Below are 13256 nucleotides of genomic sequence, written 5' to 3' on the forward strand. Positions count from 1 at the left end.
CCGACCCTTGTGCGGCCAAGGAATCCGAGCCCTGGGATGGGGACGTGTCCACACCACACTGGCAGCAGAGCCCGACCCCATGCCCAGCCTCTGACTCGGGATCCTGAGTCACAAGCTGCCCTGCCACCTGCCCTCGTACACGAGATTTACTCATTTTACCTAGGAGGTCACAGACCGGATAAAACACCAGGGATTTGGTGGGCGGCATAACTGGGTGACCCGGGGGCTGCCTTGGAAACCAGAAGCCCAGGCTCGAGGCTCCCTTACCCGCCCCATGTTTCCAGCATCTTGGGAAGCAAATACGGCCAGTGGTCTGGGATGGCATTACCTAGGACAAGTGGCAAGCTGGATTTGCAAGTATAGATACAACTCTCTGCATGAAAGGCACCTGGAGGACTAGGTTACATCCTGCAAAAGACGGATGTGTGTGCTTGCGGTCGAGTTAGCGGGACGTCCCCTGAGACACTGCACAGCCGGGGAGACAGGACTGCGTCCCCGTCCCGGGCAAAGGATGGCTGTTTGCCTGCAGCCCTTTATAAATGACTAGTGTTTCCCAAGTTGGGCCCCGGCTGTCACACAGCCCTCTGGGTAACCCTCGGCCTGGGCCACACTCCACCACCCCCGTGAGACCAGGGGGCCAGGGGACTGACACACACAGGGTCTCGCTGTTTGCTATGGGGGTGGCTGGGCTCTGACCCAGAGTCTCGCGTCTCGGTCCGGCATCCACGAGACTGTGGCAGGTAACTTGTCAGCTTCTGAGAAAGCAAAGCCCCAAAGCGACACAGCTCCTGAATCTCGTCCCCCTGTGAACCACACACAGGCTGAAACGTGTGGCCAGATCTTCGCTGGCCCGGCAGACAGAGTGACGGGCCCCGCAAAGATGTCACGTGCTGGTGCCGGGGCAAAGGGGAGCTGAGGTGGCAGGGGGAATTCAGGCTGCTAACCAGCTGGCCTTACAGAAGGGAGTGTGTCCTGGGTGCTCCAGGTGGGTGACAGATGTGAGGACCGTAGCTTTGGCCCCTGCGGCTGGCTCTGAGGCTGGAGGGACACTGGGAAAGGGCTGGAAAGGTCTCCCCTAGAGCCCCCAGAAGGAATGCAGCCCTGCCCACACCCTGATTTCACCCCATGGGACCCATCTCGGACTTGTGACCTCCAGAACTATCACATAACGAATTGTTCAGCACCACCAGGTTAAGGGAATTTATCACAGTGGCAATAGAAGATAACACACATCGGATGTAAGAGATGCTTTCTCCAATTCAATCTCTTCCACTTGGCATTTTCTGAGCACGCTCTGGGGCAGCAGGAGAAAGAATTCCTTGGGCGTTATTGTTGGCCCTGAAATTCAGTGCTCCACCTGCACTGTGAGGCTGTAGGATCTCGGGAAGATCCCTCACCTGCTGGGGAAGCAGCCCCAAAACGATGGCAGAGATGTGTGCGTGGGGGGGTCCCACCGGCTGACACACGCAGGTTAGGAACTAAGAGGGAAGAAGAAATTAGGTTGCAGAGCTCACGACCGACAGCGTAGCTTCTTGTTTTATTACTGTACGAAGAAAAGCTGGGCGTGAGGTGGCAGGTGGCACACCCGCGAGAGACCGCGGGGCTGGCGCCCAGCAGCCCACCCGGGCCACCTGCTTCATTACCAACATGACCACCCCGTCTCCTGCCGGGTTGCACGGGGAGCGGACGCACACACACGTGCTCACACGTGCAAACGCACACACGCGCATCACACAATGCACTTGGGCATGCGCTTACACGCCCACACGTGCACGCACGCGCGGCCCCGTGCACGCACAGCTCTCAGGGTGGGGGACGGCCGTGCCGCCTGCCCCCACGAAGAGGCCAGCTGGTGGCAGCAGAGGCTGGGGCGGCCGGAAGGCGGTGCAAGGGGAGGGGGAGGGCCTGGTCAGAAGCTCACCTGCAGACTGTTATTCGGGACGGTATAGAAAGTCCAATATCACAGTTATGCTAGAAAAATAGTACACTTCATAAAACCCATGTTTATTAAAAAAATCTATTCAGAAAGTCTGGAAAGCGTAATAAATATCGTAGAGTGGCCGCCCATCTCCAACATAAAATATAAAGCGTGAACACGAGAGTCCCCTGTAAACACGGACGCGGGCAGGGACACAAAGTGCTGGCGGCGTCCTCGGGGGAGCGCGGGCTCGGCTGCAGCTGGCGGGTCCCTCCCCGGGGACGCCGTGAGCCTGCGGGTGGCTTCTCCTCGTCACTCAGGGCCTGCGGCGTCCTTTCCATTCTAGAACCCCACGGCTCTCGGAGCGGTGAGGGCCACCAAACCACGTGGGAGAGGACGAGTGCGGATCAGATCCCTCCCGTGCTGGAAGCACCCAGTGAAGCAAGGCCACCACCCCAGAGCGGCGCTGGGTCACGCCACTAGTGAGCAGGGCCGGCTCGCATTGGAGCCGTGGCCAATCGAGCCCTGACAGCCGTCCGCGCAGCAACACACACGCGGGTAGTCTGAAATCACGCCCCACTGCCCCTGGGGAACAAGTGAAACCTCACTCTTGCCCAGTGTGACGTGGGGGGCAGCACTGGGCGAAGCTCTCCCTCCGGGGGGCATCAGGTGTTTCTCTTAAAGTGGGCAGGCGCCGGGGTGGATGGGACCACAGTGGGTACCACGGAGGGGGACCGGCAGGGCCAAAGGCCTGAGACCCCGGGCTCGGGTTTATCACAACCAAGTCTGGTTCTGGTGATCCAGAGGGGGTCTGACTCTACAGGAGGGCAGGGCAGCCAGTTAACTTGCTGGGCTGTCACACCACGTGTGCAAATCCCGCAAGGCCTTGCGTGAATGGTGGAGGTGCCCGTACGGGTGAATAACGCGGTGATCGCACCTTCATTCACATACCGACTGCCGGTTAGGAAGCCCAGCCACTGGCTACTTGAGACTTAAGCCAGTTCAATTAAACACAGGCTCTCAGCTTCTCTAGGCTGCCTCTCTGCAGAAGGGTTTCAAGTACCACTTTGTTTTGCAGAAGGGCGAGGGAGTGGAGGTATCTCAGGGCATTCGAGTTGGTTCAGGAGAGAGTGGGGAAGAGCCGGGTGCCCCTGCCACGGGCGGGGTCCGGTGCGGGGTGAGTCCCGGGGTCCCCGCGGGGCTCTGAACGGTCAGAACTAAGGCTGCACACGTAAGGGGGCTGGTGTGACGCACAGAAAACACGCGCTGGCCGCTCTCCCAGCCGTGCTGCATCTCTGTCTCTCCTTTCTGTCCCCTTCCATCACAACACACGGATTTCAAGCAAACCAGCAACGTGCCGACGAGCCCAGGACAGAGGCCCAGGCGGCTGACGGACCGGCCGTTGCCTGCGCGGCAAACACAAGATACAAGGACCACCGTCGACTTCTGGGAGGGCAAAATCTGTGAGCTGGGGCCCCCCAGGTGTCCCTAAGTTTCCAATAACAGACGAAATAGTTCTGACCTAAAACAAAACTCTTGTGGGTGGGCGTCTTTTGAGCCTCGGGAAAAGAACTGAGAAATATGCCAAGCGCCCAAGAGGGCTTGTGGGAAAACAGGCCCACGAACCCGCCCCCACCTTTTTGTTCCTTGTGGTTCTGAGGAAAAGAAAAAAAAAAGGCTCACGGGATAATTAAAGCTTCTGCGATACGTTTATATTTTCAGGTCTGAAAACCATTAGACCGAGCTAGGGAGCTAAGTTTTAGAAGGCGGCATTGTTTTTGTTTTTGTCGGTCGAGTTGGGTACCAGAGTGAGTTAAAATGGAGGGACTTTCAGAAATTGTCTTCTTGGGGAAAACCCGGCTGAGACCAACAGGTGCCCCCCCTCCCCCCGAGGGCAGGGGGTGCCCAGTGACGCTGGCCAGTCACAGCACGGTGGGCAAGGGCCTGGTTTGGGGCCGGCTGGGAGGACACAGGCCTCTGTCCTCCAGGCCCCGGTGGTGGCTCGCCCTGCATCACACCCACTCCTGTGTTCACACGCCCCGGGGGAAACATTAAATATCCCTGACACATCAGGTGAGGACAGACCTGTGCAACAGAAACACAAAGCACGACACAAAAGCACAGCTTCCACAAAGGGCACCCCTGCTCTCAGCAACACATCCTCTGCTCCCCTCTGGCCCCGGGCGGGGGGCAGGGGTCTCCAGGGGAACCGAGAAGGGACTGACGGGAGGCAACCCAACTGAGGGTTCCCACGGGCCACAGGGTTTCCATGAAAGGGGAAAGCCAGCACTCAGGGAAGCCCAGGCCCTCTCGGAAGCTCGGGGCGGCCGCGGCGACCCTTGAGCCGCTCCTGCAGACCCCGGTCCTCAGGAGAACGCGAAAACACGGGCACAGGTTGGGCTGGCTCCCTCCCGGGGACGCGAGCGATTCTTGGGAAGCGTGGCCACCGAGGCGAAGTTGCTGCTCCCGGGGCCAGGGTGGCCTCGCCCCATCAGATCTGCAATGGGAGAGAACATGGGGGCCTCAGTCCCAAGTGGGGGGCAATGAGACGAGGGCTCTTTGGATCATCTGGAGGGACCAGGCATCTGCTCCTAGGTGCCCTGTGCCCGCCGGTCACTCAGCCGCGGGCAAGGGCAGAGGCGCAGACGCCGGGCCCCCAGGGCTCTGCCGTTAACTGTCACCTTCGCACCGTGACACCTGGGCTGTGTGTGCCGGAAATCAGACCAGGTCACTGACTTTATAACTGGGAAACACACGTCTCCACGGAAACACAGGCCACGACTGCGCAAGACCCACGGGCTGGGGGGCCTCCAGGCACTCGGCAGGTCCGCAGTGGAAGGGCCCCGGCTGGTCGGCTGGGGGCGGAGACGGCAAGGTCAGCACAGCCAGGCGTCGGGAGGTCCCGCCTGGATCCCCTCCGGCTGCCCGAGAAGGTGCAGGATGAGCGGGCGCCGGGCTCGGCTACAGCCGCGTGGACGTGAGTCTCTTCATGCCCCGGCGCTGCGCCAGGCTGGAGGACAACACGGGCTCCAGCCGCGGGGCCTGGGGGGCTCTGTTCAGAGCGAAGTAGGTGGCGGCCATCGCTCCCTGCAACACAAGGGAGCGGCGGTGACGCTGTGCCGGCCCCCGACCCGGCCTGGGCCTCGCCGAGCCTGGGCTACGGGAGGCCTTCCTTCAGGGCCACGGAGCACTGGCCCTCAAACATCAGGGTGCTGCTCTGATCGCCGTGCCCACCCGCCCCCCGGACCCCATCTGTGAACCGTGCGGTGACTGGGGGTAGGCGCTCTGGGCTCCCGGGGAGCCCCGGGCTGAGGTTCTCCCGGCCCCCGATCCGCTCTGCGGCTGCGGGGTCCCTGGGGTGCCCTCCTGGCAACGGCACCCCAGCTCTGCCAATCTTGAGGATCCGGGACCAACCTGGGTGACTGGGCCCCTCCTGGAGCAGCTCTAAACCCTCGGGTGGTCTTGAACGGGCGGCTCCCAGCAGGAGAACCCCAGCCGTGCACCCCTCCCAGAAGAGGGGCCGCCCCTTCTGTGTTAACAGAAGTTGTCACTTACTCAGAGTCCGGCATGTGACTGCACGTATGGGATGAACCAAGTAGCCGTAAATACACGCGGGATGCCTATCTGGGCCTGTTGCGGGTTCCCTGCCGGCACCCCGTGACCCCTGGGGTTAGCCGTGCGGGTATCGGGGCAGCTCTCTGGAGTCCCCGCTCCCACCGTTTTGCCGTGGGGACCAGTGGTCGGTACCTTCACCAAGTGGACGTCCTGTCTGCGGAGCTGGTTTGGGGACAGGTACTCTCTGTTTACAATCCAGGGGTGTCTGAGGACCTGGACGGCTGTCAGGCGCTGCTGAGGGTCCACGTGGAGCATCTTGGACACGACATCCTGTGGGGGGAGGGCAGTGGGTGCCGCTGCTTCTCAGGGCTCCCAGCCACAGTCCTCCCCTGCTCACGGCGACACCCGGCCACCAGGCTGACAAGCTCCGCGCCTGGGGCCGAACGTTTACCCCCAGGTTTCTACACATGTGAATTTTTTTTTAAAGCTTTAACCGTCGTCAACTTGGTGGATCACCCCAGGTTCATACAGTATTAAAGATTTTATGTCTGAAGAGAAATCAAATGTGGAAACGTTCAATAGAGGGTGTAAGTTACTGAAATATCATTTGAGTAAAAACGATAATCTTCCAAAGGGAGAAGCTGAAATAATGACTATCCCACAGATATAAACCAGTCATAACAATGTCCTCAGTTACATTTTATCACATATAATAAATATTACTATCCTCAAATCCACAAGTGTTTGCTGCAAATAATCACCAACTGTGGAATTAGTGATCTGCTGCTGTTACTTGTGTCCAAAGGGGCTCATGTTCCATAGAGGTGATTTTCTTATTTGAGTTTGTTCGTTTTTTGTTTGTTTTTTTTTTGCGGTATGCGGGCCTCTCACCACCGTGGCCTCTCCCGTTGCGGAGCACAGGCTCTGGACGTGCAGGCTCAGCGGCCATGGCTCACGGGCCCAGCCGTTCCGCGGCATGTGGGATCTTCCTGGACCGGGGCACGAACCCGTGTCCCCTGCATCGGCAGGCGGACTCCCAACCACTGCGCCACCAGGGAAGCCCTGATTTTCTTATTTGATTGTAATGTAATAGCAACAAAAACTCCTACAACGGGTTTAAAGACTGAGCTCCACTTCAGATTTACATGTGGCAATGCATGCAAATGTGTGTACCTACGTCTACACACACGTACAATTAGAACTGTGAGTTGCGTCTGCATGGAATTCACGAGACTGTCTTCACATGCTTGAGGCACCTGCTCTTGTGAGCATCAGGGCTGTCCTTGGGGGAAAGAGGGTGAATATTACATCCCTGTTTTGTAGGTGAAGACGTGATGTGTATAGTTCTTCACCAAGCGCCCAAGGAAGAGCCTCGGTGAGAATCCGTGCTTTTCTGCCGGCCTCCTCTCCTCCTTTCACTGTTCCCATCACATTCCAAAATGAAATGGAATCAGTTAGAGTATCTGTTTAATGTGAAGTTGCATCACTCAACAGAGTTTGTGGTCATCAACCGCAACAAAGAAATATTATACACTAATAAAATATCCTTCTACAGAGAAATACAATGCCTTTTGATATTTGATAACATTAATCTTGGTAACTTCTTGAAACAAATATCTCCTGGAAGGACTGTTCTCCCCATTTCTATGTGTGGAAAATGAAAGCAGGGAGACCTTTATTGACTTGATCAAGACCTCACAGTAGGGACTTCCCTGGCGGTCCAGTGGTTAGGACTCCGCACTGTCACTGCCGAGGGCAGGGGTTCAGTCTCTGGTTGGGGAACTAAGATCCTGCAAGCTGCGTGGCGAGGCAAAAAAAAAAAAAAAAAACAACTCACAGTAAAGCAGTGTGTTTTTACACAGTGCATGCAGGAGGCAGATAAAGTATCATAACATACAAATCCGTAGGCTTTGCCTGTTTTCGGAGGATTGGAGGTTTTGTTGTGTGGCGAGCACAGAGCGGGGAAAGGCACAGGGGAACGAGTGAGGGGAAGATATGGCAGGGAAGGAGCAGGGAGAAGCCGGCAAAAGGTCCTGGGAGGCAGCGAAGCCCTCTCCCTGCAGCTGTGACCTTGGTAACGTGTCCTGTACCTGACGAACTCCTTTCCTGCCACCTTTTCCCTGCCCCTCACTCCTGCTTGAAATCACCTCTCAAAGAAACCACCAGCACCCAAGTCCTGGTCTGGGGCTCTACTGTGGGAACCGGAACTAAGACAATTCCCATACTCATTCAAAACAGAGTGGATGGAAGGAGCAATGCGGGTGTCAGGGTGCGACACAGGGGAGGTGCTCACTAAATGCCGGCTGCCATTACCTCCACCATGACCTCCACCATCTCCTCCACCATGACCTCCACCATCTCCTCCACCATGACCTCCACCATCTCCTCCACCATGACCTTCACCATCTCCTCCACCATGACCTCCACCATCTCGTCCACCATGACCTTCACATCACCTCCACCACTTCCTCCACCATGACCTTCACCATCTCCTCCACCATCTGCTCCACCATGACCTCCACCATGACCTTCACCATCTGCTCCACCATGACCTTCGCCATCTCCTCCACCATGACCTCCACCATCTCCTCCACCATGACCTTCACCACTACATCCACCATCTCCTCCACCATGACCTTCACCATCAGCTCTACCACTTCCTCCACCATGACCTTCACCATTCCCATCATCTCCACCATGACCTTCACCACCACATCCACCATCTCCTCCACCATGACCTCCACCATCTCCTCCACCATGACCTTCACCATCACATCCACCATCACCTCCATCATCTCCTGTGCCATCTCCACCATCCTCTTCACCACCTTCATCACCTCCAGCATCTCCTCCACCATCACTGAATGAGGCCACACAGAGACGGTAATGGCAGAGCTGGAATCAGAACCCCAGAATTTCTCCTCCTCCGGTCATTTTATAGAAACACAAGAAATAGACTGTTGATGCTGTTTCTCACTGTGGTTGGACTATAATTTACTATTTGATTAGAGAGGAATTCCAAGTCTGATGGACAGAGAAACAGGGCTGGTCACAAATGGTGCAGATGCAGAGAAGCCCCAATTCAAAGTATTTTTTAATAACAGAAATACACCCCTGTACCAGAGTTTTACTTGATCAGTCTGTGAACACTCAGGGCTATCACTTTGCAACATCCCTAAAAGTGTGATGGTTAATTTTCTGTGTCAACTTGGTTAGGCCATGGTACCCAGTGTTTGGTCAAACACCTGTCTGTTTTATAATAATTATAAATGGAGTACAATCTTTAAAACTCGTGAATCACTATGTTGTACACCTGCAACTTACATAATGAACCATACTTCAATGAAAAAAAAGAAAAACAAAACAAAAGACACTCGTCTAGAGAACTCCCTGGTGGTCCAGTGGTTAGGACTCTGCCCTTTCACTGCCGAGGGTGCAGGTTCAATTCCTGGTTGGGGAAGTAAGATCCCACAGGCTGTGTGGTGAGGCCAACCCCCCCACCCCAAAAAAAAAGAACCAATAGTGATCTAGATGTTTCTGTGAAGGTGACATTAACAATTAAATCTGTCAACTTCTCCATAATGTGCGTGGGCCTCATCCAATCAGCTGAAGGTCTTAAGTGAAAAAAGACTGAAGTCCCCGAGGAAAAGGGAATTCTGCCAGAAGACGGCCTTTGGACTAGAGCCGCAACATCTACTCTTTCCTGAGTCTCCAGGCTTCTGGCCTGGCCTATAGGTTTTGGACTTGCCTCCACAATTCCATAAAAATAAATAGCTCATCCTCTGTCTTAGTCTCTCTCTGTCTCTGTCTCTATACATACACATCCTATTGGTTCTGTATCTCCAGAGAACCCTAATACACCAAGGCTGTAGAAAATGTGAAAAGTGTGATGAAATATTTTTGCAAAATTTCCTTTTTTTAGCTGTGTTTCTTAAAAAAATCTATGAGCATAAAATATCTATATGATTTACACGAAAAGTATCCTCTAGTATTCTCAGAGATAAAATGGTTACTGCAGAATCTCCACACCTGAGAAGAGCACTGGGCAATGTACTCACCTTTGCCGCATCAGATATGGAATCCCAGTTTCCCCCGGAAAGGGCGTACTTCCCGCTGCCAATCCTTGCCAAGATATCCTCAGGGGTATCATCTGGTCCGTTTGCAAAAGGGGTAAATCTGTGTGATGAGAGAATTTGTGGTAATGAGCTTCCATTTTATAATCTAAGATAAAGTTCATTTCGCCTCTTTGTTGTAAAAAGAATAATATTTTCTTTCCCATCATGCCCCAAATCCAGGATTCATGGTAAAGTGTAATTTATTTCTTACTGCTGTGTCTCTTTTCCTTACTCAGCCAGTGAAGAAAGTTCTGTGGACCCAAGGATGAGCCTTTCTGGACCGTTTCTGGCTTCCCTGGTGACAGTGTGGTACAGTGCTTTGCCCGGTGATGCGGTTTCCATGGTGACAGTGTGGTATATAGTGGACGGGAGACTGGGATTTGAAGTCTGAGAGACCCATGGTCGATCTATTACCAACTCTGGCTTCTTTGACAAATGAATTTTTTGAACCTCAATTGCAAAATGGGCAGAATAATACACTCGCAGGTACGCACAAACACACACAAAATGCAAACGGTTCTTGCCCTACTGTAAGTGTGGATAGATGTTTACTGTCACCCCTTCACATAAACCAGGGTGGGTCAGTGTAGCCTCCCCAGAAAGAGAATTATATGTAATCCTAATGCACTTCCTTCAGTGGCAGGGTTTGTACTCCTAGTTTATGTATTGGCAAAGTAAGCACCAGAAGAATCACAAAGCGTGGCATTGGGAAGAAACTGCAGGGCCTCCTTTGCTATTGCAGCCCTCAGGGCACAGCCCCAGGCTCACTGGGGCTCCCCCCTCCACTGCGACACTAGTCACTGATTGACTAGGAAATACCTCACTGAGGCCACGCAAAAAGCAGGGCATTCTCAGTCACTCCTGTGATTCACCCGGGAGCAGAGCTAGTGAGGGTGAATCTATGACCCGGAGCCTGGGCTGCCTGCCTCTTCGAGACGTGGCTGCTTCCTGGCTCGAGAAGATGTCTGTAAGGAAAGATGCTGTGACCTCTGTGCAGAGGATGCGTGGTGCAGAGGCGAGAACGTGGACCCGCGGTCAGAGGCTTGGGTTTTTGTTGATGAGCTGGGCTGAGCTGTGGAGCCCCAGTTCCCTAATTCCAGAGACACACTTGAACGACAAGGCGTGACTTTCCGCCCTTGCTCTCTGGTTGTCCTGCAGGGGCTTCAGGAGACTGAACTCAAGGTCTGTAGGTATGGGCCCACACCATGCACAGGGACAGGCCCACAAGGGCCAGCAGCCTCGGCAGGGGTGCCCTGAGCGCTGACACCCACGTGAGGGTTTGCGTTACCCCGCCAGCATGGTGTACAGCAGGATCCCCAGACTCCAGATGTCACAAGCCGCGTCATAGCCTTGCCGCTTCAGGACCTGCCGGGGGAAAAGCAGACGACGGATAAGCACTTGGCAGGGAAAATTCAAGCTGTGATGGGTGCATAACCCCGGCGGGGGTCGGGGGGATGGCTGGGGATGCGGGGTGGCTTCAGTGGAACTGTCGCTTATCGCCGCAAAGCCAACCCTAATTCCGTGCAGTAGGATTCCCCAAAGACCCTCGCACACAGGGAGCCCTGGCTCTTGCCAGATACACGACAGACTGAAGAGGAAACAGTTAATTTTTAAGGCAGAAGAATTTTGGGAGTTCCCTGGTGGCCTAGTGGTTAGGATTCCGGGCTTTCACTGCGGTGGCCCAGGTTCAATCCTTGGTCGGGGAACTGAGATCCTGCAAGCCGTGCGGTGTGGCAAAAACCAAAACCAAACAAAACAAAAACAAAACGGAAGAATTTTTTTTACTCTGGTAAAATATACTTAGCATAACATTTCCCACCTTTGCCGTTTTTAGGCGTACGGTTGAGTGATACTAGGTACGTTCATATTGCTGGGCAGCTGTCAGCATCACCCATCCCCACAACTCTTTTCCTTTTGCAAAACTGAAGCTCTGTCCCCATGAAACAACAACTCCCCCTCCCCTCCCCCCAGCCCCTGGGAACTACCATTTAACTTTCTGTCTCTATGAATTTGCCAACTCTAGGTCCCTCATGTAAGAGGAATCACAAAATTGTCCTTTTCTTCCTGGCGTATCACACTCAACACAGTGTCCTCAAGGTTCGTCCATGATGTGGCGTAGGACAGGATTTCCCTCTTTCTTAAGGCTAATATTCCACTGTACCGTCCATCCATCGATGGACACGTGGGTTGTTTCCACCTTTTCGCTGCTGTGAACACGGGTGGACAGATACCTGTTCTTGCCTCTGCTTTCAACTCTTCTGGGTTTGTACCCAGAGGTGGAGTTGCTTGGTCACCTGGTAGTTCTGTGTTTGAGTTTCTGAGGACTAGTTAACACGGGAGAGTGTTCGTGTCCCGGGGTTACACACTTCAGGGGAAGGCAATCCTCTGATATGTCTACAGTTGAATAACAATAAAGGAAGCAGCGCGAGTACTCCGGGCGACTGCAGGTCACTGGACTGACATTGAACGTGAAGTCAGGAGAGCCGTGTCCAATTTCCTTAGACACGAGGGCCGGGATCTTTGCACCTCAGGCGTGGTGTCTGCAGCATGGCAGGTCACCGAGGCGTGTGAACACACCAAGCGTTCGGGGTTCAAGCCCTTGCCCATGTTCACTAGCTGAGTGATCTTCAGTCCCTTCAACACATGGGGTCTGTTTTTTTTTTAATCTGTGAGCTGTTTGTGGCTAACAGTATCTACCCTGCCCACTCCATGTGGCATAGGAGGATAAAAGCAAAAAATACAGGTAAAAGTGCTCAGTAAATGGTAAAGTAATATACCAACGTAAGGTAGTCTCTAATCACTAAAACCAATACTATTAACATTAGTAGCGATCAAATAAGGCAATAATATTGCTCAAATAGAACCAGATTGTTCTTAAAGGGGCTACAGGTAGCATCTGGACAGCCTAATGATGGCCCCAGCTGCGTATCCATCCGTATCCTGGCAGGCACGTGGACATCTTCCTCGTGGACCACTGGCCGTGGTCACCTCGTGGACCCCACCTGGGTCACCTCTCAGCTCACAGACTGGCCACTAGGGGCCAGCATGCCTCTCTCTTAGGACTTTCTGTACGTGTCACTGCACCCACCAGGGCCACCCTGGAGCGGCTTCACCAACCACCAGAGGGATCCACGCAGAACCTAATGTCTGTTTTCATTCCTGACCTCCCCCCCCCACCCCGCCCCCATCAGCAACGTCAGCCTCTTCTGTTTCCAGCTCTGCTCTCACCAGCATCTTGGGTTTGGTTGCTTTTCTAAAAAGCAAGAAACTGGATTTGTCTCCACAAACACATCAGTGAGTGCAGGACCTACCGGAAATGATCCCCAGAGCCCGAAAAGGGCACAGCACGTACGAGATGTGCTGCCGAGGCCTCTGGTGCCCTGAGACGAGGGGGCGGGAGGGGGGGCCGGCTGGATTCACGTGCGTTCTCATCCGCAAATCTCGGCGGAACCCCAGCGTTCGGTCCCACAGCACCCGACTCGCTCCTGGAGCTCTGGGAAACAACCTAGATCAAGAGCTCTGGCACCAAGTCCACGCACGTGCCCTCCCTCCTGGTGCAGCTGCTGGTAGATTGCTGATCCCAGGTGACCCACTGGCTCCCTGCCCGGTTGTAGGAGAGACCGACGCACTATTTCTCACCGCAACTCCTAACAGACAGGCAGGTTTGA

At 54.5% G+C, this 13256-nt stretch overlaps 1 protein-coding gene across 10 annotated transcripts in view; it reads right to left on the reverse strand.

Annotated features, from left to right (window-relative positions):
• Positions 1-1983: 1983 nt before the first annotated feature.
• The window catches only part of RPS6KA2 (ribosomal protein S6 kinase A2), a 296958-nt gene continuing 285685 nt past the window's right edge, over positions 1984-13256 (reverse strand). For 4 of the 10 annotated variants that reach the window (XM_073789827.1, XM_073789826.1, XM_073789828.1 and 1 more), the window contains 5 exons: positions 10877-10953; positions 9532-9649; positions 8260-8368; positions 5666-5803; positions 1984-5005 (listed from right to left, as the gene is read on the reverse strand). In XM_073789827.1, coding sequence (XP_073645928.1) covers positions 4656-5005; positions 5666-5803; positions 8260-8368; positions 9532-9649; positions 10877-10953 — 792 coding nt within the window. In that variant the 3' untranslated portion in view covers positions 1984-4655. The other 6 variants (XM_033867965.2, XM_033867963.2, XR_012324984.1 and 3 more) reach the window with 5 other exon arrangements.

Source organism: Tursiops truncatus, chromosome 12, assembly GCF_011762595.2.
Source record: "Tursiops truncatus isolate mTurTru1 chromosome 12, mTurTru1.mat.Y, whole genome shotgun sequence".
In the NCBI taxonomy this organism is placed as follows: Eukaryota; Metazoa; Chordata; class Mammalia; order Artiodactyla; family Delphinidae; genus Tursiops; species Tursiops truncatus.